The sequence below is a fragment of the Seriola dumerili genome, unplaced genomic scaffold (assembly GCF_002260705.1).
Source record: "Seriola dumerili isolate Sdu_G_001 unplaced genomic scaffold, Sdu_1.0 BDQW01000493.1, whole genome shotgun sequence".
Taxonomy (NCBI): Eukaryota; Metazoa; Chordata; class Actinopteri; order Carangiformes; family Carangidae; genus Seriola; species Seriola dumerili.
In genome coordinates, this window is record NW_019174748.1 from 2491 (window position 1) to 30164 (window position 27674).

The 27674-nt window shown below is 41.1% G+C and overlaps 3 protein-coding genes across 3 annotated transcripts; 1 reads left to right on the forward strand and 2 right to left on the reverse strand.

Annotated features, from left to right (window-relative positions):
- Positions 1–232: 232 nt before the first annotated feature.
- On the reverse strand, positions 233–18999 carry LOC111235412 (cyclin-dependent kinase 16-like). Its single transcript, XM_022763873.1, has 17 exons — positions 18882–18999; positions 15907–16101; positions 15112–15264; positions 13981–14099; positions 13397–13525; positions 12044–12100; positions 11426–11540; positions 10741–10835; positions 10549–10611; positions 7314–7437; positions 6007–6127; positions 5559–5656; positions 5365–5470; positions 5129–5171; positions 4936–5026; positions 4774–4848; positions 233–4270 (listed from the first exon to the last, which is right to left on the reverse strand). The coding sequence occupies exons 2-17, from the start codon at positions 16028–16030 to the stop codon at positions 4233–4235; spliced, it is 1551 nt and encodes a 516-aa protein (XP_022619594.1). The 5' UTR covers positions 16031–16101; positions 18882–18999; the 3' UTR covers positions 233–4232.
- Positions 19000–19928: 929 nt separating this feature from the next.
- Positions 19929–23348, forward strand: LOC111235413 (catechol O-methyltransferase-like). The gene is made up of 6 exons (XM_022763874.1): positions 19929–20020; positions 20732–20894; positions 21117–21234; positions 21433–21626; positions 22267–22398; positions 22481–23348. The coding sequence occupies exons 2-6, from the start codon at positions 20733–20735 to the stop codon at positions 22700–22702; spliced, it is 828 nt and encodes a 275-aa protein (XP_022619595.1). The 5' UTR covers positions 19929–20020; position 20732; the 3' UTR covers positions 22703–23348.
- Positions 23349–23879: 531 nt separating this feature from the next.
- Positions 23880–27481, reverse strand: abt1 (activator of basal transcription 1). The gene is made up of 5 exons (XM_022763922.1): positions 27410–27481; positions 26118–26457; positions 25154–25329; positions 24806–24991; positions 23880–24684 (listed from the first exon to the last, which is right to left on the reverse strand). The coding sequence occupies exons 2-5, from the start codon at positions 26413–26415 to the stop codon at positions 24502–24504; spliced, it is 843 nt and encodes a 280-aa protein (XP_022619643.1). The 5' UTR covers positions 26416–26457; positions 27410–27481; the 3' UTR covers positions 23880–24501.
- Between the last annotated feature and the right edge of the window lie 193 nt (positions 27482–27674).

The window sequence follows — 27674 nt, forward strand, 5'->3', positions numbered from 1 at the left end:
AAAACCAATTGCACCACGGTAACAATTTTTTTTTTTTTTTCTTTGCAGGTGCCCTAGATGTCGCCCGTATCTACATTGCCGTTGTTTATTTTGAAAAACAACACATCTCAGATTGGCTCTGGAACATGACAGGACAACATTATTTTTATTTTAAAAGAGGCTAGAGTACACCGGCTCTTATGTAAAAAGAAATGAATGCGTCTTTGATGAACACTAACATAAACAACCAGCATTGAGAATAAATAAAGAATTTTAATGTACATTTATATACTGTAAATGTATCCAGAATACATGTAGTAAACATAATTGTACACAGTAACAGGATATACTTTAACTTCCATACTTTGACTGATATTTCAAGTGTGCAGATCAGTTATAGCATCAGATATGTTGCACTGCTTTGTGGAAGATGGAAGAATATTCAAAGAATAAACAGCATAGAAGTTATCTGGAAGAATCCCATCATGCAGTGCAGTATATTGCAGAGAACTTTGGTATGTTATCAACCAAAACAAAGCATGTTAGTTAATTTACAAAATCAGAGAAAACAGCATCTGGATCCATGTGGATGTCAAACACATTTCCCCACAGTTCATTAGTCTGATTCCTTCTAAACTAGAATAAACAAACCACACCTGTTTCTACTTCTCTTCAAATCTGAACTTTGTGACAGGTTCACTGAGATATTTTGTCATTTCTTCATCGTGACTGAAATGAGACCATATTTAGGATTACAGTTTGATCCTTATTCTCTGATCAGATATTTTTTGATAATAAATCTTTACATTATGGAGTCTGTGCTGGCACTAGTATTGTATTGACACCAACATCCAAATATTTAAAATGATTGATATTGATAAGCTTCATTTATGGACAGTAAGAGCAAATGTAACAGATGAGAAAGTCAGTTGTGTGACAGCTGCCTGTTTAACCCAAAGACATCAGACTGGAGTTTCATTAATTTCACAGTAACTGCTGGTTTTAACTCTTAAGTGTCTATTGTGACAATCAGAAACCAGGAGTCAAACCTGTTGACTTGTGAGGTGTTAACATGTTTAGTTTCCATCCATCAGATATGGCCACCAGGTCTACTGAATGGTCTGGATCATTCAGGTGACGTCTGAAGAGAGACGGCTGATCTAGTTTCAGATCTAAATGCTGTTTTCTCTGCAGTTGAACAGCAGCTGGAGAACAACACGACACTGCAGCGTGCAGGTTAAAAACTCTGATTATCTCTAATAATCAATAACTCTGTACACATTATTATTGTAAACTCAGTCAAGTTTAAACTACTGACCACATCAACAGTTTGTAGTTACATTCAACAGTCATTCATTAACAAACACTCTGCATAAACATGTGTGAAGCTTCACTGTGACTCAGAGTGTCTGTTTGATTCACAGAAACACAGAAACACTCTGAACTCAGATTTACTGCCACCTTCTCCACTTTTTCTTGTTTTGTCACTTTGAATGTCAGTGGATTTTAATTGAAACATTTTCATTATGAGCAACAGAAAAAATATTTTAAACTCATTCTTTAAAAAACTCCAAACAGACCTAAATTATTTGAAATATTAAACACAAAAACTGCAACATTTTCTTGTTTCTGTCAGATATTTAACACTTTGGAAATTTAATTGTATTTCTGTTGTCTGATTGCTGCTTTAAACTGGACATAAATTATTTATAAGGTTAGATTTGTGGAGATTCTGCTGATCAGCATCAAGTTGATCCACTGATATTCAGGAAGACAATAAAATATAAAGGTGTTCTCTTCATATATTTTATATTTCCAACCTCTCACATACAAACATGTACATATTGTGACATTTTACAGCAGATTAAGCCCCAGATTCCTCTGAGTCAAACACATTGATATTAACACTCTGATAAATCATTATTGTCTTCTGATCAATACTTTTCTATTGCTAATGTTTCATCACATCTCTTTAAAAAAAAAAATGCTTGTAACTCTTAAAAAAAATTGTCTGAAGGAACGAGAATCTGAAGAAAATCTACCCGAAACTGATGAACTGTGGATAAGTCCCGCCCACCGACACCTGGACTCTGAGCAGGTGAGGTTAAAACTTCATGAGGCTCTCAATCAGTTTAAAATGTTTTAGTTTGTTTCCACAGACAAAACTTCTGTCAGCTGTAAATAAAGACACAAAAAACAGTTTGTTCTGCCTAAAACTTAGGCCTGATCTTCAGTTCTATTTGACTTTGAATCTAAACTGAAAGGATGAGGAAAAATGTCTCCAACTCCCAAACATCTGGAATTTCCAATGAAATCATCACAGATGTGACAGAAAAACTGATCGTCAGCTGAACGATGGCTATCAGCTAACTGTCGGCTGACTATCGGCTGAACGATGGCTGTTGGCTAACTGTCGGCTGACTATCGGCTGAACGATGGCTGTTGGCTAACTGTCGGCTGACTATCGGCTGAACGATGGCTGTTGGCTGACTGTTGGCTGACTGTCGGCTGTATGATGGCTGTCAGCTAACTGTCGGCTGACTATCGGCTGAATGATGGCTGTCAGCTAACTGTCGGCTGACTATCGGCTGAATGATGGCTGTTGGCTGACTTTCAGCTGAATCATGGCTGTTGGCTAACTGTCAGCTAACTGTCGGCTGAATAATGGCTGTCGACTGACTGAGTGCTCATTGTCTTGGCTCTGAAACAAAAACTTTAGGTGTCTTTGAAGTAAAACTTTTCGCTGTGAGCAAAGTTTTGTTTTATTTGTGAAGCTCTGACTGAAGCACTGAGTCAGTCTTTGCAGCGACAAACAGAACTACGCCAGCCAATCAGAGCACTGTCCTTTGACATGTCATATGGTTCACAGAGGAGACAGCAATGATGTCACTGAGGCCCTGGTGACATCACATTGTCCTCTCCTGGTTCCCAACAGTCTCAGTGAGAAAAACAACTTATTAACCAACAACAAAAATAAAAACAATAAGTTAATTTATGAATCCTGTTGAAATAAATGTAGCTGTAATAAACAGCACAGGGAGAGAAAACAGCTGCTCTGACTCACAGCTGTTCACTGAAGATGTATAGTATTACTGTGTAATATTTACAGTATTACTGTATTTTTACAGTATTTGTATTTATATTAACAGTATTACAGTATACAGACAGAGTGTACGACACACATGCAGAACAGCAGAAACCAGTTTCATACTTTCAGAATAAAAGAGTCACTTCCTGTTTTCTGCAGATTTCTGTTCGAACAGTGTTTTATAATAACACTGTATCGTATTGTAGATACTGTACTGTTGTTTTAGTACTGCACTATGGCAGAAACACAGATTATAAAGTTCTTTAAACTTTGAAGAGCTACATTTTATAAACGTTCTTCGTCAGCATTTAATGTAAAAGTAATTCATTTAAAATGACCTTCTCTCTCTTATTACTGCAGATACAGTTGTTATTTACAGTTTATACTCAGTTCTGAATATAAAACAGGTGAAAATCAATCTGTCTGCAGCACTTCCTGTCTGACCTGATGATAAATTCTGATGTTCTGCTTTTAAAACAAATGCAGCCATAATTTAAGGTATTAACCTATTACAGCCCTCCCTGTTCTCTGATGTGTTTCTATTACTTTTAAAAAATGTGAAGAGAGTCCCATCTGTCACCTGTGACATCATCAATCTGAATGACTGTGATGTCATTTTGTTTACTGTTTCATCACTGATGTTTCTCTGTGAAAGTGAAACAGGGTTAACTGAAACAGCTCCACTGCAGACACTGCAGGTGTTCACACAAGTGACACTGTTTCCAGGTGTTTCCAGGTGTTTCTATGACAACAAATCTTCATGATATAATTCCACTTTTTCCAGGATCCTATAAAGAGTCTTAAGTTTTAAATCTGTGCAGTGAAAATGGAAGACATCTGTTCAGTAAGCTTTAAATCATTAACTCATGTCTTTATCTCTTCATGTACTGAGGTGAAGCTCTATGCTTTTCTGTGATTGGTCAGATGGCTGCTGTGATTAATTACTGTGTCTCTAGGCTTCTTCTTCTTCTCTTGTTAGTTTTCTTCTTCTTTTGTTTTACCTCCTGTTCCCCAGCAGCATTTCCTCCTCCAGAAAAAAATCACCACTTCCTGTCCTTTCAGTTTCCCTTTGTCTGTCCTGTGACAGACGCCGCCCGCAGATGATGTCAGAAGAACAGATCCCACCTCCTGTGAGACCATTAGTATAGCCTTCGCCCTGGGGGTGTCAGAAGAGCAGACTCCTCCTCCTGGTCGGACTGTTTGCTGAACAGAAAAAAAAACTTTATTTTAAACCAATAAGTCGACAAATTTTACTCTTCCACTGTGGAGCTGGTCTGGAGCTTTCCGTCATATCACATGATTTCCTCCATGGATGGAGTTACCCTGTTGTCATAAGTTAAACATGAAGCCTTAAGGTATCCTTACCGATACTTAAGGCTTCATGTTTAACTTCACTCTTCACAGTTTACCCAGCTGCACCACTTCTATCTGTATGCGTTTCCCTTCATGTTTTCTGATTTCTTGTATGTGGTTTGTCCTCAGGGGCCACCGTAGTTTTCCCTTCAGGTGGACCTGGTCCAGCCTGATCTCTCATCCTCCTGTCCTCAGGCTGATGAGACTTGTAGTCCTGCATCTGTTTCTAGTTCTGGTTTAGATCTAATGGTCACTGACGGGGGGTGTGTGTGTATGTGTTACCTGTCAAGTGTGTGTATGTGTGTGTGTGTGTGTTAACTGTGTAACCTATGTCATTTGTGTGTTAGGGTTACCTGTGTCAGGTGTTGCTGTGGGTCTTGTTGTTTCTTTTTCCAGCTGGATCTCTGGCAGACTAAAGATGGACGTCGCTGAAAGAACAATCACAGTGACTTTGTGATGTCATTGTACACAGTGACATCACATAACTCTGGGTTAAAGGTTGTGTTTAAACTTACTGTCAGGAAGTGACATCACTCTGACTCCAAGGTTACTGAAGTAACGATGATTCAACGACTCGACTGCAGAGATCCTCTTCTTCCCTTCAAACTACAGTTCAAAAGTTTAAATTAAAATGTTATCATCCAGTTCTCGGTGAAAACAGTTTCAGATATGATGATGTCACTTTTTCTCTGTGACACATTTACTGACCTGCAGGAATTTTGACAACAGCTCCACTCCTTCACTGCTGAGCCTGAACCACACACACACACACACACACACACACACACACACACACACAGTGTTATTTTATTTGGTGCATTGAGCCTTTATTAATAGGGTTATTGTCACATTATTATATCTCCCAAATTTAAATAATGAAGGGGGGGGGGTACTGTTGTGTACCTGTGTGTAGTATTGTTGTGTACCTGTGTGTAGCACTGTACCTGGGGGTGTGGTTACTCAGTCTCTCTGCTCTATACTGAGGGTAGTTGTATGTCACAAACTCCTCATTAGAACTGATCCCAGGCCAGCTCTGCTCTGTCGGAGTACCTGCACACACACAAACACAAATACATCAAATACACAAATACATCAATGTTTCCATGAACAAAAATATCAGGAGCTTATTGGTTCTCACCAAGCAGTTTGAAGATGAAGTGAAGCTCCTCCTCCACCGTGGAACCAGGAAACAGAGGTCGACCTGTGGCCATCTCATAGAAGATACAACCAACACCCCTAAAGACAGTCAGTCAGGCAGAGAGACAGACAGAGAGATAGACAGACAGTTTAGAGATGAACAGAGAGATAGACAGAAGGACAGACAACAGTTTAGAGACAGACAGACAGAGACACAGAGAAAGAGAGGATCAGAGTCTGATAACTATAAAACACCTGAGTCTCAGGTCGTGTTCAGAAGAAACATGATTGTTGTTACAGTATATAATAGTAGTAATAGTATTGACACTACAGTACACTGTATTAGTACTACAGTATGCTGCAGTAGTAACAGTACTGACACTGCAGTATACTGTAGTAGTACTGAAACTATACTACTGTAGTAGTGCTACAGTAGTAATAGTACTGACCACATGTCGATGTGAGTGGAGTAGTCGGTGCTGCCCAGCAGGATGTCCGGTGGTCGGTACCACAGTGTCACCACCTCGTTAGAGTACGTCTTTGTCGGGATCGACTTTGCTCGAGCCAAACCTGAAACACACACAGCACCTGAGCAACATCGTCCCGGTGACATCATCATTATCTCAGTGACATCATTATATCACATTCATTTGTCCAATGACCACTATAATAGTGGGTCCTGATCTGACTGGTCACCTGTGGGGAATGAGTGGGCTTGACCAGAAGTGGGGGGCTGAATGTGAATGGCTACAGAGCAGTGGAGGATGACATCCTGTAAACTGTAAGGTAAGTTAGCATGTGAGAGCCAGCTCTCTTTGGGTGGAGGCCATCACTCAGGCGGAGAGGTACAGTACACAGCATAAAGGACTACACCCTCACTTATTCCTAACAAACTGTGATTTCTCTTTACACACAAAAACTCAGACTTAACCCATTGAATCACTCAGATCTGAATCACACAAACAGTTATAATTTTTATTGAACACAGACATTAACTTCTGGATTTAATAACTGGTCAAACTGTGACTCTGAGCTTCTTTGTTGAGCTTCTGGGGTCATCTCAGCTGGACGTCCACTTCTTTGGAGAGTAGAACTGAATTATCTCCATTTATAGACAGTTTGTATGGCTGTGGACTGATGAAGATCTAAACTCTGTGACCCTTTTAGCTTCATGCTCATCAACTCTTCTTCATCCACAGTCTCTGAGATCTTTGTTGTCAGGCCTGGTTCACATCAGATGTTTCTCTAAATGATTATATCTTGTTTAAGAGTCCAAGTGTCTCTAACCCACATCTCCAGTCTGGTTTCACTGACTGGACTCCAGGTCTGATAACTCCAGACTCCAGTTAGCTTCTATTCATGTCATTAGTCGAGGTTCACACACTGTTTCAGCAACACTGAGAATGTTTGAAGCAATGTTTGTTGCAATGATTTCGACACAAGAACAGCACGATCATGTGTGTTTTTAGTCACAACAGATTGTGTTTGTTCATAATTGTTACATATAGTTAGTTCAATCATGGAAATTTAAAGACAAAATTCAACCAAAACATAAAATTTGCAGCAAGAGTAAAAAATACACTATAACTGACTCATATCCAAGTTGTTGCTGCTAAAGTCAGGACTGCTCAGTCTCACCGTTACGACTGTGTGGTGTTTGTGTGTCTGTTGTGTTGCACTGATGTCCTTCATTTACCCTGTATGTTAAGCATTTGTGTGTAAATGACAAACCTGAACATGAACGTGGTGGACTCACCAAAGTCTGCCAGCTTGAGCTCTCCTCGCTCGTTGATCAGCAGGTTTTGGGGTTTCAGATCTCGATGGAGAACTTTCCTGCGGTGACAGTATGACAAACCTCGCAGCAACTGGAAAAGAAAGAGCTGGGGAGAGAAAAACCAGTTCAGTTCAGAGATGAGTTGATGGTAAACTGGACCAACAGAAAATAAACTGGAGAACAAAGAGCTGCGGAGAGAAAAGCCAGTAGAAAGAAAACAAACTGTTTAACTATGTTCAACTGTACTATGATCAGGGCTGCCACTAACGACTATTTTTCTATCAATTCATCTATTGACTATATTTTCAATTAGTCGATTAATCTAAACAATTAATTTTCCTCCAGAAAATCTAATTGACAAACTCACATGGTCCAGATTCAGGCCTAAACATTTTCTCAAACACTTATTCAGTGTAAATTCTTACAGCAGATGACTATGGCTTTATTTTTTATTTTTTTTATTTTTTTAAACTTTATTTTCATGAAGTCATTTTTCAGTATACTTAGAAAGAGAGAAAGAAAGGAAAATAACAAGAAAAGGAACAAGAAAGAAAAGGCACAGATAGAAAAATATACATACGCATATATATTATTACACAGGGAGAGAAGAATCATAGTAACAATGTGTACAATTATAGAGGTAGGTCCAGGGTTTAGAGATATTTCAGTCATATGTGATCCATTTGTCCATAGTCTATCCTTCATATCAAAACAGGACAGAAACATTCTCACACTAGTGCCCAACTACACTGAGAGAGCACATCAAATAGGACAGTAGGGGGCACTGTACTCAAGCAAAAAAGAAAGAAAATGAAACAGAGCACATTATTAGTTGTTATTAACTGCTTCCTGTTGTAAGTGTCACTTATTCAAGATGAGCTGTCCATTTCCTCCAGAACATAGTGAATTTGTCCATGCACAAGTTCAAGGAAAAAGTCAGTTTTTCCATGTCATATATTTCTTTCACAATTGCAATCCACTCCTCTTTAGATGGGGACTCTTTCGATAGCCATCTTCTTGTAATAGCTGTTTTACTGGCTACCATCATTATTTTAATCAAATACTTATCAGTAGCACTGATTGTGGGGGAAATATTACCAAGATAAATTGTGCAAAAATCATTATTAATCTCAAAGCCTACTATTGAATTAATTTTCTCCACTACAACCCGCCACTAAGTGGAAGACCCATTAAATGATTGTAAACAGGAGTAGATTCTGGAAATCAATTTCCGGTTTAATTTAGATTTGTATGCATCGATCAAAATGTTTATTAAATCAAAACTGCCTTCCTCTGTTGTTCTACATCACAGTTAAAATGAGCTCTAACTTGAAGGTATCTGAAAAAGTCTTGATTTTCTAAGTCATAATTGTCTTTAAATTTTTGAAAACAGTTTAGTCTCCCTTTATCAAAAATGAGACAGTATGTTGTGATACCGTTGGAGAGCCACTGTTTGAAGCGTCCATCCATCTGGGCAGGTTTAAAATCTTTATCATGTGCTATCCATCGTAATATTTTAATGTGGTTTTCCAGTTTGTTTTTACGGCATTCACTAAACCAAATGTTTAGGGGTGTTTTTGTCCAACCGCTTAAGTTTTGTTTGTACAGTAAGTATAGATTTCTGTCTCCAAGTAAGCTCTGGAGGGGAATGTCCAGTTGACTTGATTCTAGATTTTTCCATTTGGCATTGTAATATGGGTCGCACAAATAGATCAAGTATCTAAGCTGTGCTCATTTGTAGTAGTTCTCTATGTTCGGCAGGGTCAATCCTCCTTTTTCTTTAGACAATTGCAATGTTTTGTATCTGATCCTTGGTTTAAGGCCTCTCCATATGAACCCAGATAGCATTCTCTTCCACTCTATTAATTGTTTTTCAGGTATTTCTATTGGTATTGACAGAAAAAGAAAAAGCAATCGTGGTAAGATGTTCATTTTAACTGTATCTATTCGGTTATGCAAGTCCAGTGGTAATAAACTCCATTTGTTTAAATCTGCCTTTATCTCCTTCGTAATTGGAAGATAGTTAGTTGCGTAGAAGGTAGATAAATCCTTTGGGATTTTTATTCCTAAATATTTAATAATATTATTGACTATGGCTTTATGAGAGTATTTATCAGCTACAAGGACAAAAGATATTGAAAAGCTCTCCCCACAAATGAACAGACAACACTTGAAGGAATCCACATTTGTGACTGATTGCACTGTGCGCCATAAAAAATAATAATCAAAAAATAACACTATAAACCTTCTTCATAGGTGAAGATAATGGTGACCTCAGAAAACACTTTTTAGCCATTACTCGAGATTCACAAATTTCACACAAATGGTTCATATTTTATATGCCACATTTTCTGAGCATAGACTTTTTTCCACAGTGTGATCGCTTCCCACAGGTATTCATTTTTTTTTAAGAAAGAAAGAGACAATTTTATGGATCTCTGATACATCCAGTCTTACTTCAGTAAAAGCGCGTCCATGCTAGCTAGCCTGAATCACATGGTAGCACGACTCCAAGGTCCCGTAACACCAGAGTGGGTCCTGACCCACCTGGGGCCCTAAGCAAAATTCTGTTAAGGGGCCAGGGGCCCTCCTACTTCACCCATGAGCTATGTAAACCAGAAATCTGGCTAACCCTCAGCCAACAGTCCTCACCCATATGTGTCTTCCTCTCTGTTTGACTATGGACCTGCCAGTCTGCAGTTAACAAAGCTGATTTAATTCCTGCCTCTGCTTACCAGCTAACCCTTCAGCTTCTGGCTCTCACTGAGACCTGGATCAGACCTGAAAACTCCTCTCCACTAACTACACATTCTCCCATACTTCTCTCCCATACTTCCTGTCTGTCCGTCCGAGGAGGCGGGACTGGTCTCCTAATTTCCAACAAAACGACATTAAGCTGTTGCCTCCAAACAAATCCTCCATCTACAGTACCATTTTGTTATGGTGACTGCTCTGCTAAAAGTCTCTGTGGTTGTCATCAACTATACTCCGGGACAACTAGGTGATTTTGTGAATGAGTTAGACACACTGTTGTCTTCTGTTCCTGAGCATGTCTGTCTGTTACTGATTCCAGGTGATATGAACATCCACTCAAGACAAGCTGAGCTCTGTAGTGATGTGATGTGATGATATGATGAGTAGAGCAGTATAAATACACACTATCAGCAGCATCAGGAGAACTGACGGTAACAAATGAATAAAAGTGAAGCTTCCTCACTTTGACGTTGTGAACATGGATCATGTTTCCACAGTCGTCCAGGTACTGTTTCAGATCTTTGTCCTGTAACACACAACAGACTCACACATTAACGCACACATTACAGACCCAAAACGCTAAATACGGTGTGTGTATGTGTCTGAATATGTGTGTGTGTGTGTGTGTGTGTGTGTGTGTGTGTGTGTGTCTCACCAGGTACTCAAACACCAATGTGAGGGACTTCTGTGTGTGGATGATGTCATGAAGCGTGACGATGTTAGCGTGTTTCAGATCCTTCAACAGAGACACTGAGGGAGAAAACACAGTGAACACACTGAAAACACACAGCGTGTAATAAACACACACACTACAGTAGTAGTACTGATACTATATTACTACAGATACTGTAGTACTACTGATACTATATTACTACTACTACTGTAGTACTACTGACTACAGTAATAAAACAAATATTGTAGTAATACTGATACTATTGTACTGTATTGTAGTATGAGTACTGTAGTGCAGTATTAGTACTGTATCAGCATTGTAGTCCAGTATTAGAACTGTAGTATAAGTACTGTAGGGTGGTATTAGTACTGTAGTATCAGTACTGTAGTGCAGTATTAGTACTGTAGTGCAGTACTAGTGCTGTAGTATCTGTACTGCAGTACAATATTAGTATTATAGTATCAGTACTGTAGTTCAGTATTAGGACTGTATCAGTGCTGCAGTGCAGTATTAGTGCTGTACAGATACTGTAGTATTAGTACTGTACTGTGGTATTAGTAGCCTAGTACCAGTGCTGTAGTGTTGTATCAGTACTGTACTTTAGTATAATCACTGTACTGTAGTATCAGTACTTTAGTATTGTAGTATAATATCAGTACTGTAGTACCTTCTCTGATTGCAGTACATGGAGCTCCTTCTTCATGTTCCAGTCGAATTTCCTTCAGAGCCACAAGGTTTTCAGTCAGTTTACTGCGACCTTTATACACTGTAGCGTAGGTCCCCTACAGACAGGTGAGAAAGAGACAGGTGAGACAGACAGGTGAGAGGAGGACAGGTGAGAGAGAGACAGGTGAGAGAGGGACAGGTAAGACAGACAGGTGAGAAAGACAGGTGAGACTGACAGGTGAGAGAGGGACAGGTAAGACAGACAGGTGAGAGAGGGACAGGTAAGACAGACAGGTAAGAAAGACAGGTGAGAGCGGGACAGGTAAGACAGACAGGTGAGACAGACAGGTTAGACAGACAGGTTAGAGGGAGACAGGTGAGACAGAAAGTTAAGAAAGACAGGTGAGACAGACAGGTGACAGGGAGACAGGTGAGAGAGAGTTTAACTTAAAAATATTCAAATTCTAGTACTTTGAGCCCTTTGTTGTTTTGTTTAGTACTTGTACATGTCGGTACGTATGACATAACTGACAATAAAGTTGACATGTCTTTGAAACTTAAACAGCTGGAGATGAAAGTAAATCAACATGAACACAAGTACAAACATGTGTGTCGTCACCTCTCCCAGTTTGTCCAGTTTGATGTACGTTTCTAGTTTCCCAAAACCAATCTCTGACTGCAGACAGACAGACAGAGAGAGAGAGAGAGAGAGAGAGAGAGAGAGAGAGAGAGAGAGGATTAATATAATCTGTGTGTAGACCGCCTTTTGTGCTTATTACAGGAATTGAAACAATATTTCTTTACACTATTCACTACTGGAAAAAGTAAAGTTATTATTGGACACTGGTCTCCATATATGTCATATAAATCACATACATGATATATACATCATGTATATGATTTATATGATATATATGATATATATCACATCATGGAGACAAACTTCACCTCTCGACTCTTAGTAATCATAAATATGAAAAGTGAATGACAATAAAAAATTTCAAATATTTGGTTGTGACACCAACAGTAAGTTTTACACAACATCCACCCAGTGATATTGTTTCCATTATGACACTCACTGTATATCCATTCATTACTCCACCAATGTTAGTGCTACACTAACAACACACTGAAGAATATGAAATCCACTAATAAAGCACTTAACTTTATGTTTAAGTAACGAAGGCTTCTAGGACAGAGGCCCAGTTTCAAATAAGAAAATACTATACTGTAAGGCCATAAGGAAAAGATGTGTGGTGCCCCCTATTGGCCAATTTTAAGCCTTTAAGGTTTTACAAGCTCAGTTCAACATAAATAGCTGCCATGTTTCGTGATGATTGGACAAACTTATTGATTTATAGCGCAATTTGCATCGACTTCATGCACATGTTCCTGTGAATTTTGTAATGACCGGACAAACATTTTCTCATTTATATTTGTACATTCATATTTTTGTAGATTTGAATGAAACTTTCAGGGTGTGTTCCAGATGCTTATGGGGACACATCCTGCAAGTTTTGTGATGATCAGCACAACAGTAATTGACTCTGTACTACTCATCTGTTGAGCCACGTCCGCTTCATTGGTAAATATCATGACAAACAAATAAGATATCAACAAACTTCATACAATTATTGATCAGCTTGATCCAATAATGATCCACAATCCATTTGGTAGCAATCAAACCTACAGCTTAGAAGGAGATGTCAAAAATGTGCTTTTTTTTGTGTGTGTGTGTGTGTGTGTGTGTGTGTGTGTGTGTGTGTGTGTGTGTGTTAATTACTGTTAATTATAGCGCCACCATCGGGCTGATTCTAATCAGATTTCATGGGAAGCATTAGCAGATCATTTTCAGTTAGGGTACCAAGTTTCTTTTCCAGCTCACAGCAGATTGCGCAAAGGTATAACAGGGCACATAATGATGAATAGGCCACGCCCACATGCACCAATCAATATAGACAGGCAGACATACCAGAGACACTCTACGCAGCCTCCTGCTGATTGGCTGCTCAAACAGAGCTGGACCAATCAGATTAAACTTCTCCAGGTAATCATCAGGAAGACGAATATCAGCCGGTAACGAGAGACGTTTATTAATGTCCTGTAACACAACAGGAAACAGACAGACAGAAGGAAACAGACAGGAAACAGTTAGACAGACAGACAGACAGACAGGAAACAGCCAGACAGACAGGAAACAGCCAGACAGACAGGAAAGAGACAGACAGCCAGACAGACAGACAGCCAGACAGGAAAGTAAGTATAAGTGAGACCCCATTACTCCATATGAGTATTTACCCTCTCCACTTTGATCATTAACCAAACACTCGATAACTAGTAAATAGTATTTACTACTTACTAGTATTTACAGAGAACATCCGGTTCTCTGTGCTTCAGTCAAATTAAATGCTTTGTAAGTCACTGTCAAACAAAGTCTTGGTGTGTCACTCTGTCTGTGTTTATGTATAAGCGTTTGTTTGTGTATAAGTGTGTGTGTTTATGTATATTTGTGTGTGTGTGTGTGTGTGTGTGTGTGTTTGTGAACTGTGTGTGTACCTCAGTAGAGATCTTCTTGTTCCTCAGTCTGACTCTAACTGGACTCTGTACGTCATCTGAAGAAGAAGCCGGATCACTTTCTCCATCTGAACTCATCTTCACGTCTTCATGGACAATCTCTGAAAACACACACACCAGAGGTCTGTACTATGAAGCAGGATTTGAGGTTATTGAGGTAACTTAAGGTTTAACTCTGGGTTTTCTGTCCTACAATAACGGGGTAAATCACCATGGCATCTTATGCTGCACTCCTAACCTGCTTCGGAGCAGGTTAGGAGTGCAACATAAGAAGAACAATGACACACACACAGTTAAATATTTCTATGATTATAAATGAACATTTCAGTCTGACATTAACTTTAACTGTTTTATCTGATTTACATGTTCATAACAGTTTGTTCATCGTTCGAAAAAAGAGCGAAAATACCAGTGAGAAACTTCATGATAATTCATGAATGCACCCGTAACCAGATAGAAAAACCCAGGGTTAACTGAGCCAGTTAATAACCAGCTTCGTAATACAGGTTATCCAGGATGGTCACTGTTAGATTTAGTTAAACCAGATAACGAAAAGTTATCCTGGACATGTTGAACTTGCTTCGCAGTACAGGCCTTTGGTCACACACTCACACAATCTAAGTCTGAGCTGAGTAATGTACAACAAAGGACCTGTGCATCAATACTGACATATACACAAATGTGTGTGACACACACACACACACAAAAGTATATTGTATGTATAAATGCACATATATACATGCATTTAACTACTATTTTTATTGAATTCATTCACACAGTGTGATCAGACAACAGGGCCAGAATTTCTTCTGTGACAGTATTATAGTATCAGTGACCTGTCTGTTGGTCAGGTTGTAGTTCACACTGATCAGCCTCAACACTGAAGGAAAAACTTCAGCAGGTTTGAACCTGTGTCGGTCAGTTAGTTAGTTTGTGTTGTTGTGTTTACTTGTGTTATTCTTACTGTCTCTACTGTTTTTTAATCTGTTGTGTTTCCTTATGGAGCACTTTGTAACATCTGCTTTGAAAAGTGCTGTATAAATAATGATTAACTATTATTACTACTATTATTATAGTGTGGTATTTGTACACATGTATTTGCAGTATTAGTACCCAGTCTGTTGGTGTGGTTCAGGTAAGAGCTCAGGCTGCGTCCGAGGCCTCGAGGTTTCCTCAGTGAGCTGCTGTACGACTGAAGGAGAGACTGAACAGAAGAAGAAGAACCTCGAACCTTTAAACCACCAGAAGAAGAACGAAGAGACACCTCTGAGAGAGAAGAGAAGAAATAGGAGGTTACATAAGAATGTAGACCCCAGATCAGAAGGTCAGTGAGGAATCAAAGGTGCCATAAACGCAGAACAGACTTTAAACTAAATTTTTCAGTGTGGTCTACATCAGAGATCATTTTTCAGAGAGCAGATGTCTCCATGGAAATACCTTCAACACATTCTTCTGGTGATAGGGTCAGAAAACACCAACTGGAACCTCTGTGGTCCAGGGTAAACATCATCTTATATCTCATCTGTTTTCAGTTTATTTCTCCACACAAAAGGTATCTCTCACAACTCTGGAGAACAGAAAAGGAGAATAGACCTGCTACTGTAGCGGTGTTCTCTCTTCCTAATGATCCAGCCACTGAACTGTCCATTCAGGAAATGAAATCATACAGATCCTAACCTCAGAATTGTCCAAGACCAGGTTCAATACCAGGACCAAGTCCAGAACCAGGTTCAGGACCTCTAAGGGGCTTGGCTCAGTTATTCATAGATTTATAAGACAAACCTGATTCTGGATCAATAATCCCATGTTTGATTTGATGTCCAAGCTGTAAGTGATCTACCTGCTGATCACACATTAAAATGTCTGTTTGTGTGAGTGTGTGTGTGTGTGTGTGTGTGTATGAGAGACCTGAATCACTGTGCGATGTCACTTCCTGGTTGATGGTGTCACTCAGCGTCCTTTCCCCTCCCCCAGCCCCTCCCCTCCCCAGAGTGAGTGACAACTGCCGTTTGATCTTCCTCATCCTCTCCATGAGTGGGGGCCGGGGAGGCAGTGGGGGGCGTGACGCTGAGGGTGGCGTGGCAGCCAGCCTGGATTCCACACCTGGACAGGTAAATAAAGGAAATAAAGGCTAGAACACCAACGCTGTCTATCACTACTATTATGGCAACCGTCTTGATTCTCTTGTGAGATCAGAGTTTTCCCTGTTACAGAGGGGTGAACTTTGGCAGCTCAGTGAAGTCTCTCTATACAGGTCACAAGCTGCTCCACAGGGATTAAACACACTGTCAGAACAAGACAAGCATCACGTAGGTCCATCACAGACATACAGATCGAGCAGTGCTGCAGTGGCACCTGACAGAGCAGCATCAGGCTGCAACACAAACCCACAGCTATGAACAGTTGAGACTTTGGACATCAAGCCCACACAGACAGGTAAACGGCCCAGTATAAACAGAGTTGTTCTGATACCGATACTAGTGTTGGAAATGACTCAGATACTGCCTAAAATAGTGGATCAGGAATTAGCAAGTACACAAGTCTATGCACCAATCGGATACCATGTAATGTATTAATAAATTTTATAGTTTCACACCTGGATAAAATGGCAATTTATTTAAAACATTAGCCTACACAGGCTGCGCTGTACAGCCACTGACAACCACTGTTATAGAGCACTGAAGAAGAGTTCATTTCTGGTAAATAGTGTAGTGTTAGCTGAAGTCTGAGGTCACTAAGAGGTCCCAAACCCAGATGCTGTCCTATCCAGACCTTGACCTATAACCAATAAATTATTGAGAATTATTACATTTCGACTGAGTGTTTGTTTTAACTGGAGCAGCTTTTCTAGACTTCACAGCACTAGTCACATGATGCTACTTAGCCAATCACTAAGACTGGAGTCAATGAGTGACACACACACACACACACACACACACACACACACACACACACACACACACACACACACACACAGTGAACTCATGTAGGGATCATGTAGTGACGGTCGTTACACACTGTGTCTCCAAAAACCTTGTAAAATAATTCAGAGAGCCTCAGCATATGACAGCTGCAGTAGGAGACAACAACCGTTTTAGATTCTCCTTTCACATGTTTTCATGTATGAAAAGACCCTGAATGAACTGCTGGGTTACTATAGGCTGTTTGATCCATATGAGCTGTTTCCATTGTAATAAAACAGAGATTCTGTGTCATTCATGTATCTGTTCATGTTTTACCTGAGCCATACTACTTGATTACATTTCACTAGATAACCTGAAAAGACAGGAATGTTCACAATTACTGTGGAGGCACAGCTAGTACACTAAATACTAAACAAAGTAGCCCCTAAAAAGCTAAAAATGAAGACAGTACTGTGGTAAGCTTGACACCTCCATGTATCAACACCATGTGAAATAAAATCACCACAATTCACAGGGTCAGCAGACAACTGAAGTACCTGGTCTCTGAGGTACCTGGTCTCTGAAGTGAGACAGGCAAAGATGACGAGTCAGAGACTGACTCTGTTTTTACAGCGCAGGAAGTTAGGACTACACCACTGCTGTATCTCAGTACTTCCATAGTGCGTCCATCCTGGATACATAGCGAAATGGGAGAGACCATCAACGTATTTTCAAACTTGTGCCAGAGGAGGGAGGACACGTCAACAACACTGATGGCGTCCTAATTTCAATGCCATGTGAAACAGGAGGCACATAGGAAAGTAAAATGTTCATTTTGAGTCACCTGGACAAAGCAGCGGGCAGATATATTGGTGGGAAACTATCACAGTCAATGTTGTGATTGTGATTTCCACTAAGTGCACAACTGCAGTGTTGGATTTGAGACAACACTACACACTGTGTACTACATGTGAGTATAGTGTGTACACTGTGTACTACATGTGAGTATAGTGAAGTATCCTGTTCAGCACTGGTCTGGAGAAAGAAGGTGAATGTTGTTTCCACTCATGGAAACGCTGAAATATAACAGTGAAACTAAACTGAACAACACTAACAGTATGTATCTCTCATACAGCTAACAAGTTAATATGGTACAACCTGACTGGTATATTATATCACTGTTTGATGTTGTGACATCACGGTACGTCATTAACATGTCCGCCGAGACAACTGAACATAAATAATTAAAGCTTCATGAATGTTTCAGTTTAACCCCCAGCTAACAACAGCTAACAGCAACAGCTTACCACAGCTACAAGCAACTGCTAACAGCTAACAACAGCTAACAGCCAGTGTTTATATTATCGTGTTGGTTCTGTGTGGTATTGTTTATGTTCTGTGTCCTCTTTGTGGTACTGTCTATGTTCTGTATCCTCTCTCTGGTACTGTCTAGGTTCTGTGTCCTCTCTGTGGTACTGTCTATGTTCTGTGTTTTCTCTCTGGTACTGTCTAGGTTCTGTGTCCTCTCTCTGGTACTGCCTATGTTCTGCATTCTCTGGTACTGTCTATGCTCTGTTTCCTCTCTCTGGCACTGTCTAGGTTCTGTGTCCTCTCTGTGGTACTGTCTGTGTTCTCTTTCTGGTACTGTCTATGTTCTGCATTCTCTGATTCTCACTGTGTTCTGTGTTCCCTCTATGGTACCGTCTATGTGGTACTGTCTATGTTCTGCATGCTCTGGTTCTGTCTGTGTTCTCTCTGTGTGACCTGGTACCATCTATTTTCTGTGTGTTTTCTCTCTACATGTTTATGTATTAGAGGGACCCGTCTATTTGCTGCAGTTAATGTCCTCAGTGTGTGTTATAAATATCAGCGGAGGCGGAGCGGGTTAATCTCTGAGACGGTCGCTCCGTTAACGGCTCCGTCATTCTTTCATAAAACGGTTTCCCTGTCATAAAGGGATCGGCAGTAAGGGTTACTCACCGGGAAGGTTTGTCCCGGTCTGTCCCGGGTTATTTTTGGCTCGGTTCAGTCTGACAGAATCTTGGGTTTTCCTGGCTCCCAATAATCTGCAGCCATGTTGCTGCTCCGCTCCGCTCCGTTCCTCCGGTGAGTCCTGAAGTGGACATCCACCGCACCGTCAGTGACGTCACTGCACGGCGCCCCCGGCACGTGCCGTCCATTGGTTCTGTATTTATTTTAAATTAATCAGTTATAAAAACAACAAACTCAGTGGGAGTCAACAAGGTAAACGAATATAATGCAGACATATACACGAATTTGTATAAAAACTAAAAATTTAAGTATGATATAAAAAAAACATGTTGTGTATCAGTTCACTTTAAATACAATATACAAAATATTTCTAAATTTGAACTGTGATGTTCGAATAAGATAAATAAACTTCACAGGAGAAAAATAGCATCTGACCTCAGAAATAATTCATAGAGTTAAACGTGTGAGGTCATTAATCTTTATTTATATTTGAATCCGCTAACCTTATTCAAATTTGAACCCACTAGCCTTTATTTAACCTGCAAAGACACACACAGGTATCTGCGGAGAGACCGTGTTCCTGGTGCTCTGTTTGTCCCTCTCCCTCTCCTGTTCTGCCCAGGTGCTACCTGATTCACCTGGCATGGGAATTAAGTGTTTAAAGGTTCCTGTGCCAGCATCAGAAGATCAGAAGGAGGAAGCTCCTGGTATGGGCACTGCTGGTCTTGCTACCTCCCAGTCTGGGTCGGGGTTTCCTGGTTCTTTTGTATATTTATGTTAATAAATTTCATGAACTTTGTTTTAAAAAACTTTTCTGTGGTTGATTTGGGTCAGTGGTGGAGTGTTGTACACCCCATAGAGCCACCCAAGGGTGGGGCGAAAGAGACAGACAGACAGGTGCTGTACAGAGACAGACAGTCTGCAGGATTAAGAAGCTGATTGGCTGAAACAGGATTAAAATGAGCTGCTGATCAGCACTTTACTGTACTTCAGATTTACAAAGATATCAGTTTAACTCAGAGACAAATAATACAACAGACACAACGACAGACAGACAGGACTGAAGAAGAAGAAGAAGAAGAGGAGGGAAACTACAGAGGAAACAAAGGCCATCACAACAGCAGCTGGTACTGATACTGTAATACTGTTAATACTACAGCTACTACTGAATGCAGAAATTAGTGAACTGTGTGATAATAATAACTTATGAACTCACTCATCCAGGGAGATAATTATCATTACAGATAAGATCATTTTAGTCAAAGTGTGTATGACTTTAGAGGAAAAGATCTTGCTGAGGTCAGTCAGACTTCTGACACTGTTGTTAAACAGGATTATTTTATAGGAGCTAGTTCTCTTTATAGGCTTAGTAATTGTATTAGACTCCACAGGGTGCACACACGAGTCTTCTTGTGTTGTATTGCATATTTTGTCTCAGGGAGTCCTTGAATAAGAGAGCTTGCTCTCAATGGCCTTTCCTGTATAAATAAAGATTCGAATGAAAAATGAACAAATGTTGCAGAGTTGGGTCCAAATAAGAAAAGGCCCTGATGAATTTGTATTGTGCTGAGGCCAGAGGCAATTCCTGCTACCCGGGAGTAGACAGATTTAAAGTCTCTAAGTGGTATGTCACTCTTACAACAGTCACATGAGCAGTTTATAGATATGGCTTGAAGGATCAAAGGTGTCGGGTGGGTGTCCTGGTTCAGGTACTGTGCAGGACACTCAGCTAACTCTGGTGTGGAGGGTCAGGCCCTCCAGTGTCGTTGAAGATACTGCCGGACCCCCACAAGACAGTACTGATGATGACTGTCTGTCTCTGCCTGTCTGTCTCCCAGGATGTCTGTGCTCACAGTGTTGGTGGTCCTGGTCGGTCTGTATGCTGTGTGTCGTTGTATGATTCCCTGGTTGGTTCAGTCTAACTCCACTCTGGCTCTGCTGTGGTACGACTTCGTGCTGGAGATGACCCTTGACCTCCTGACACGAACAACACGACCTCAGGTGACCTCTGAGTACCTGTCTGTTCGCCTGTCTGTCTCTCTCTGACCTGTTGCTCTATCTGACCTGTCGCTTTCTCCGACCTGTCTCCCTCTCTCACCCGTCTGTCTCTCTCTCTGACCTGTCTCTCTCTCTCTGACCTGCCACTTTCTCTGACCTGTCTCTCTCTCTGAATCGTCTGTGTCTCTGACCTGTCTCTCTCTCTCTGACCTGTCTGTCTCTCAGCGCCTCCTGCGGGCTGTCATTATAAATGCAGTCAGAGGAGATCCAGACAGCGTCATCAGAGCCATCGATCACTTCTGTAAACACACAGAGTGGGCGATGAACATAGGAGACGAGAAAGGACACACACACACACACACACACACACACACACACACACACACACACACACACACACACACACACACACACACACACACACACACACACACACACACACACACACAAACACACAGACACACACATACACATACACACTCACCCAAACGTATTTAGAGATGTGTGTATTCTGTTAATCACATGGCACTCTGTCTCCCAGGCGCCATCTTGGACTCAGTTGTCATGGAAACATCTCCATCCACAGTACTGGAGTTGGGAACGTACTGTGGCTACTCTGCTGTTCGCATCACCAGGCTGTTGCCTCCGTCAACAAGGCTGATTACTGTGGAGATGAACCCCGAGTACGCTTGCGTGGCGCGACAGGTCATCCAACACGCAGGCCTGCAGGACAAGGTCAGAGATCAGGGGTCATCAATCACTCACATGTTCTCAGATAAAACTAACCTAATAAACATAAACATCGAACATGGCCCAGGAATTAGCCAGTACCTCAGCATCAAACAGGTGGATGGTCACTAGGTTTACCTGACAGGAAGCAGAGAGGACACATAAACAAGTTCTAGTCAACAAGAACCAGATCATCTGTAGTGAATTAAGTTCCACCAAGATGAGGCTGATCTGTCCCACCTGGTCTCTCTGGAGGAGTGGTTCAGGAGGCTGAAGGGAGAGGAGGCATAGAGGAGGCCCTATGGGCCCTATGTGATGGCACATCAGAGGTGCCATCACATCCATGTCCGAGGCAGGACCGTGACAGGACAGTGAGCTGTTTCCTAGAGGCAAAGAGACCAGCTACAGCTGCAGTAAAGCAGTCCCAGATCTCATTTACCCCCCTCTGGGTTCAGCCTCCATTATCCAGAGGAAGACCCCCCACATGGAGAAATACTCTTCATTAAAACAGTTAAAGCATCTGTTCACTTCCTTAAACAAAGTCTGATTTCTTGCGGGACAATTGCTGCACACATACAAAGTGAATCGCTTTCTAGATTAAAGTAGTTATGGGTGTGATTATTGATTACTGACGTCACTCCGGCAGGTGTGCGTCCTGGAAGGCCAATCAGCTGACCTCATTCCTAAGATGGCCGAAATGTTTGGGATCCAGACATTTGACTTTGTTTTCCTTGACCACTGGAAGGACCGCTATCTACCAGACATCAGATTGCTGGAGGTAATGACCTCTGACCCCTGAACCCACTGTATGTTCTGACCACTGACTTCTGACATTTAACCAACACCCCCCACCCTTGCAGGACTGCAGTCTCCTGGCCCAGGGGTCGGTGGTCCTGGCTGATAATGTGGTCTGCCCTGGAACTCCAGACTACCTGAACTACATCAGATCCAACCTGAATTACAAGAGCAGGTTCTACCAGGCTCACCTTGAGTACACCAGAGTCCTGGATGGACTGGAGAGGTCCGAGTACCTGGGGTGCAGACAGGGAAAGAGACAAGTAGACAGAGACACAGACAGGTAGACAGGGAGACAGACATACAAAAAATTAACGATATATGTCCTGAGTTTATCCTCAGAAACTGCCAATGTAGGAGAAAAGTCAAGCTGCAGTTTAACATGTTGACTGTTGTCAGACAGGAAGAGAAACAAGTGCTGTAGTTAATGTTTCTGAGTGAGTCCATCTGTGACAGTATCACAGCTGACTATGTTTTTCTATTAGACTCATTCCTTCCATATGTTATGGACAGCTCCTATGTCCTGTGTTCACGAATACAATTATTATTTATCATATTGTATTTGTCATGATGATTGATAGTATCATATTATTGTATATTTATTGCTAATCATCTGTCAATGTTAATAATTTCCTGTACTGCTCTGTCATGCCAATGAAGTATATTTAAATTTGAATTTGACACACCTCTTCACTGGTGCATGGAGGTTGGGGACAGTGCCTGTGGACTGGCAGACTGGGATGATGGTTCCCATTTTCAAATAGAGGACTGGAGGGTGTGCTTGAATTATCGGGGGATCACACTGCTCATTGTGCTGCTCAGAGAAAGCCTACGCCAGGGAGCTGGAGAGGAGGCTCCCACTGACTGTCGAACCTCAGATTCAGGAGGAGCAATGCATATTTCCTCCTGGCCATGTAACAGTGGACCAACTCTTTACCCTGGCAAAGTTACTAGCTTTTATCTATGAAGCAAGATGAGACTAATCAGTCAGTCAAACTTCAGGCATGTTATTCATCTGAATTCCTACAAAACTGAAGTTATTGTATTTGGCCCTAAACACCTCAGAAATACATTATCTGATAATATAGTTACTTAGGATGGAATTACCTTGACCTCCATAAATAGACCGCATCTTGTACCCATCCAACCTGTAAAGAGATAACTGGTGTCATTTGTTTTACTAGAGATTATTATAATCATTCAGTCCATTTGTGGAAGGTGTTTTATATTTATATTGCACATTAACACAGAGATTGTCAATCTGTTCACACTAATAACATAATTACCTTACCACTGCCAGTAAAGTTTAGTGTGCATTGATTCTTAGAAATGTATATATAGTTAACAAGAACTTTTGCTGTAATTACTTCATTATATCACAAGAAGTCCCTTAACAAATCAGAGACAGCAGGTTCCAAACAAGCATTTTAATCATAATATACAGGCCACATAATATTCTTAAACATGTTTTCCAAGACTGCAAAATAACAAAATGTAAAAAAAAAAAAAAAAAAAAGTGACTGAACACTTTCTCAATGCACCGTTATGTCTGATTGATTTGTCAGAGATATCTCTGTACTCTTTAACAGTCGCTTCCCACCAGGGAATTTCTCTAGGATCTAAAACTGCATGGTAAAAGGTTTTGAAAATTGGCATACTGATTGGGGACACACCCATGATGCTTTGAACTAAGTTTCATGTCTGTGTCTCAAGTGAGAGGTCTAACACATGACTTAAATAAAAAGCAGGTACAGGTGAGTGATGAGGGCATCACATTGATGATCAATAAGTGATAACAGATTCTAACCAGTGAGGAGGGAAAGTCAAAGGTCAATAAACAGCTCACTGAATTTTATTACAACAAACACACCAGTTCCAACGAGCTCATCAAGTCGTAAAGAACAGAAATTGGATAAAAAACTCATGATAAGTTGAAGAAAATATGCTCATTGGCTCCACCCCCCCAGCTCAGAAGGCCTGTGATTGGCTGGTGAAGATGAGTGTGTCAGCACAAGTTCATCACAATCTGCCTTTTGTTTCTATTGAAACAGTCCTGTCCAACAGCCAATCAGCTGTCTCTCTGCTGTCACTCTGATTGGTTTGAGTTGAAAATTTTGGTCAGCAGGGAGACATTTGATTGGCTCTTCTGCTGTATGAGGCGGGCCTTCTTCAGGTGTTTTGCGGTAACCGAGTCTTTCTTCTTCTTCTTCTTCATCTGGATCTCCTCCTCCGTCTGACGCTGAGTGAAGTCCCAGGTCTTCTCGTCCACCTGATGACAACACATAAACGTTTTACAACCAACGCCACCTACAGGAATTTTTTAGTCTGACTCTACCTGTATTGAAACTGTAGGTAGATTCAGGTGAGATAATCTGTAGTTTAGAGTTTACCTGTTGTCCGTCTTTCTGTTTCTTCCTCCTCATGTTGTCCATGTGGGCGCTCTTCTCCACATTGTTCAGGTAAAAGTTTGTTTCCCTCTTTGCCTGAGAAACTTCAGTTCTGAGTCTCTGCTGCAGAACTGTCTGCTCATAGGCCAGCCGCTCGCTCAGGTGAGTCCACTGGAACCTGTGCAGGTACTACAGACAGGGAGGGAGAGAGACAGGCAGGTGAGTCCACTGGAACCTATGCAGGCAATACAGACAGGTAGATTTGGTCTGACAGTGGTTCAAAGTGGTCAGTCTGTCCGTCTGAAATAAAATATGTCAGGGTGATGTCATGCGTTGCCGGGCAGACTGTACCTTGATGCACCACAGGTCAGAGGAAAAGCGTTGGCGTTTCCTGGTTCCCATCGGTGTGTTGTGGAGAGATGCAGCCACACTCTTTGCCACTCGTTTATCTCTGAACTCCACCCATCCTTCAGTGAAATCACACCTCCTCAAACCAGACTTCCTCTTCCTCATCCTCACCTGTCGGTCTGACAGTGTTGGAAACAAGGAGAGGAGAGAGGAAACAGTGATCAGAAAATCAACAGGTGTCTCCTCCTCACCTCATCATCAGACAGATCAATACATCACTGTATTGCTCTATCGCCATGGTAACTAATGCTGAATTCTAACTCTAACCTTCTCTGGAGCAGGTTACGTTTAAGATAACAGATCAGTGCATATAAAATCTCTGCCTTTGTTGTGCATTTGTTTAAACCAATCACAATCGTCCTCTGAGCCCAGGATGCAGTGACGGTGACCCTGCAAAATGGTTTCGGAGTGGAGCTTGTTTTGGGGGAATATTTGCACATGTGGAGGTGAGGACACAACAGCAAAGACTTACGTCGACTGTGTGACTACACATGATCCAAATCTCCATCAAAAACTCACCATCTTCAGTGTGGAGGTTTCAGCTTGTTGTTGTTTCCCGTAGTGACAGGGAAAACAGTAACAGGCAGAGAACGCCTCCACAACAGGCTTATACCTACAGCCTCCGTCCAGTGAGGCAGACTAGGCTGCTGGGAGAACTCCCATGATGCACTGAGCACTTCTTCTCTCTTCTCTCTCCCCATGCATTTATATCACACTACTGCATGTCATTAACTGTGTGTGTGTGTGTGTGTGTGACCCTGAGACAGGTTTCTTCCCGTTAAAGGGAGTTTTCCTGAGATGATGTCTGTTGATTTGAAGCTGATTTCTATGATTACAGCGTTTTGCGCATGTGTGTCTGTCTGTCTGTGTGTGTGTGTGTGTGTGCGTGTGTGTATTTTCATTTTACCTTCAGGTTGTAGAAATATTCGTCCAATCTCTCCAAACACTGACAGCAGGTTCCTCATGTGTTTGGGGCGGAGCCTAGGAGGAATGTGACCCAGGTAGATGATACCTGGAACACATTTCCTGTCTGAACAGGAAGTCTCTCCAACACTTTTCTGTTTGGTCTTCTTCTTCATCCCAGCAGCATCTTCATCATCACCTCTGTCTGTAGCTGCTCCCCCGTCCTCGTCCTCATCCTCCTCGTCCTCTCCCTGAGCTGTAGTCGTCCTCTCCTCCTCCTCCTCTTCCTCTCTTTTCTCCATCCCTCTGCACGGTGATCACTGAACAGAACCAGTAGAGACAAGCTAAAGACAGAATGACAAAAGTATGTGGACAGCAGTGCTGTAGAAATACACTAGATCTGACTCCACAGTCTGACCCGTGTATCTTTCCATTAGTTCACTAAACAGACCTCAGATCACTTTTTTCTGTTCACAGGACAAAATGTTCAGCATCATGTACTCAAGTCAAGATGTTGTGAAACATCTTACGAGATTCTATGAACTTACTAAACACATGGTGGAAGTGATGAACACAGTAACTCTCAGTCCCAGACTCAGTCTCAGTCCCAGAGTCTCTGTCCCTTTACCAGGCTCTGTTATGTTAGATGAGAGCGTGTGTTGAGTATAGTCTCAGACCTCAGGGAGAGATGATGGCTTCTCAGTGTTTGGTCTCTTACACTGACAGGTTGTATTTGTAATGGATCCACCAGGAAAAGAGAGATTTCTCCAGTTTGTTGACACTTTGATCTTATTTCTATTCAATGACTGTACATAAAAAAATAACTGGACACCTTCACAAGCAGGTGAAACTAACCTGTGAAAGACTCAAAGGCAGGTGAGATCATTTCTCAGAAGCTAAACACAGCTGAGAAAGTTGTTCCTTAATAACTATGACACATGTTCTTTGACTAGACTTGACTGATATTAAAACATTTGATGTTAACAGTCTTTACTTTAAATATAAAGGTGAGTTCAGAATAAACACTCTCATGTTTTCTCACACTAACTTTTAATGTGTCACGTACAAACCTTTGTATTGTTCTAAATCGCGTTGTGTGCAGTAGACGTCGCTGTGTTAACATCAACAAATGAAGCTTCGTGTCACCGTCACTACACCAACACATCTTAGTGTCTAATCAATAACTGAAAATAAGTGTCTGTTCTGCCTTCTGATCAGCTCCGTAATCATCACTTCCAGATTTCACTCTTTCACATTAAAACGCTGTAATTAAATGAATAAGAAATAAAATCTCACCTCCAGTTTGGCTTAAAAACTTCAACACTTTCCTCAAGACGAGTGCTGATCGCTCTCACATGTAGCAGCTCTGTCGCGTTTAAATGACGAAACAGAGCACAACGACCATCAGCTGTTATACAACTTCCGCTTATACCTTCAAAATAAAACTTTGATAACTGAAAAAAAAGCCTGGACATAAAAAGAGCGTTAACTTGACTCTTCTGTTGCCAGTTTATTTTACTGATGAGTCATTTTTTTGGTACTGGTGTTTAGTTGTGTTCAG

Excerpts from the sequence above, each read along its gene's own strand:
- LOC111235412 (XM_022763873.1), bottom strand. The coding sequence starts at position 16,030 with ATGGAGAGGATGAGGAAGATCAAACGGCAGTTGTCACTCACTCTGGGG. Across the intron at positions 10,836-11,425 it reads ATGTACTGCAATCAGAGAAG|TGTCTCTGTTGAAGGATCTG; the intron begins GTACTACAGTAC and ends TTTCTCCCTCAG. Across the intron at positions 6,128-7,313 it reads GCTCAAGCTGGCAGACTTTG|GTTTGGCTCGAGCAAAGTCG; the intron begins GTGAGTCCACCA and ends TGTGTGTTTCAG.
- LOC111235413 (XM_022763874.1), top strand. The coding sequence starts at position 20,733 with ATGTCTGTGCTCACAGTGTTGGTGGTCCTGGTCGGTCTGTATGCTGTG. Across the intron at positions 21,627-22,266 it reads ACGCAGGCCTGCAGGACAAG|GTGTGCGTCCTGGAAGGCCA; the intron begins GTCAGAGATCAG and ends TCACTCCGGCAG. Across the intron at positions 22,399-22,480 it reads CAGACATCAGATTGCTGGAG|GACTGCAGTCTCCTGGCCCA; the intron begins GTAATGACCTCT and ends CCACCCTTGCAG.
- abt1 (XM_022763922.1), bottom strand. The coding sequence starts at position 26,415 with ATGGAGAAAAGAGAGGAAGAGGAGGAGGAGGAGAGGACGACTACAGCT. Across the intron at positions 25,330-26,117 it reads AATATTTCTACAACCTGAAG|ACCGACAGGTGAGGATGAGG; the intron begins GTAAAATGAAAA and ends CAACACTGTCAG. Across the intron at positions 24,685-24,805 it reads AACAGAAAGACGGACAACAG|GTGGACGAGAAGACCTGGGA; the intron begins GTAAACTCTAAA and ends TGTTGTCATCAG.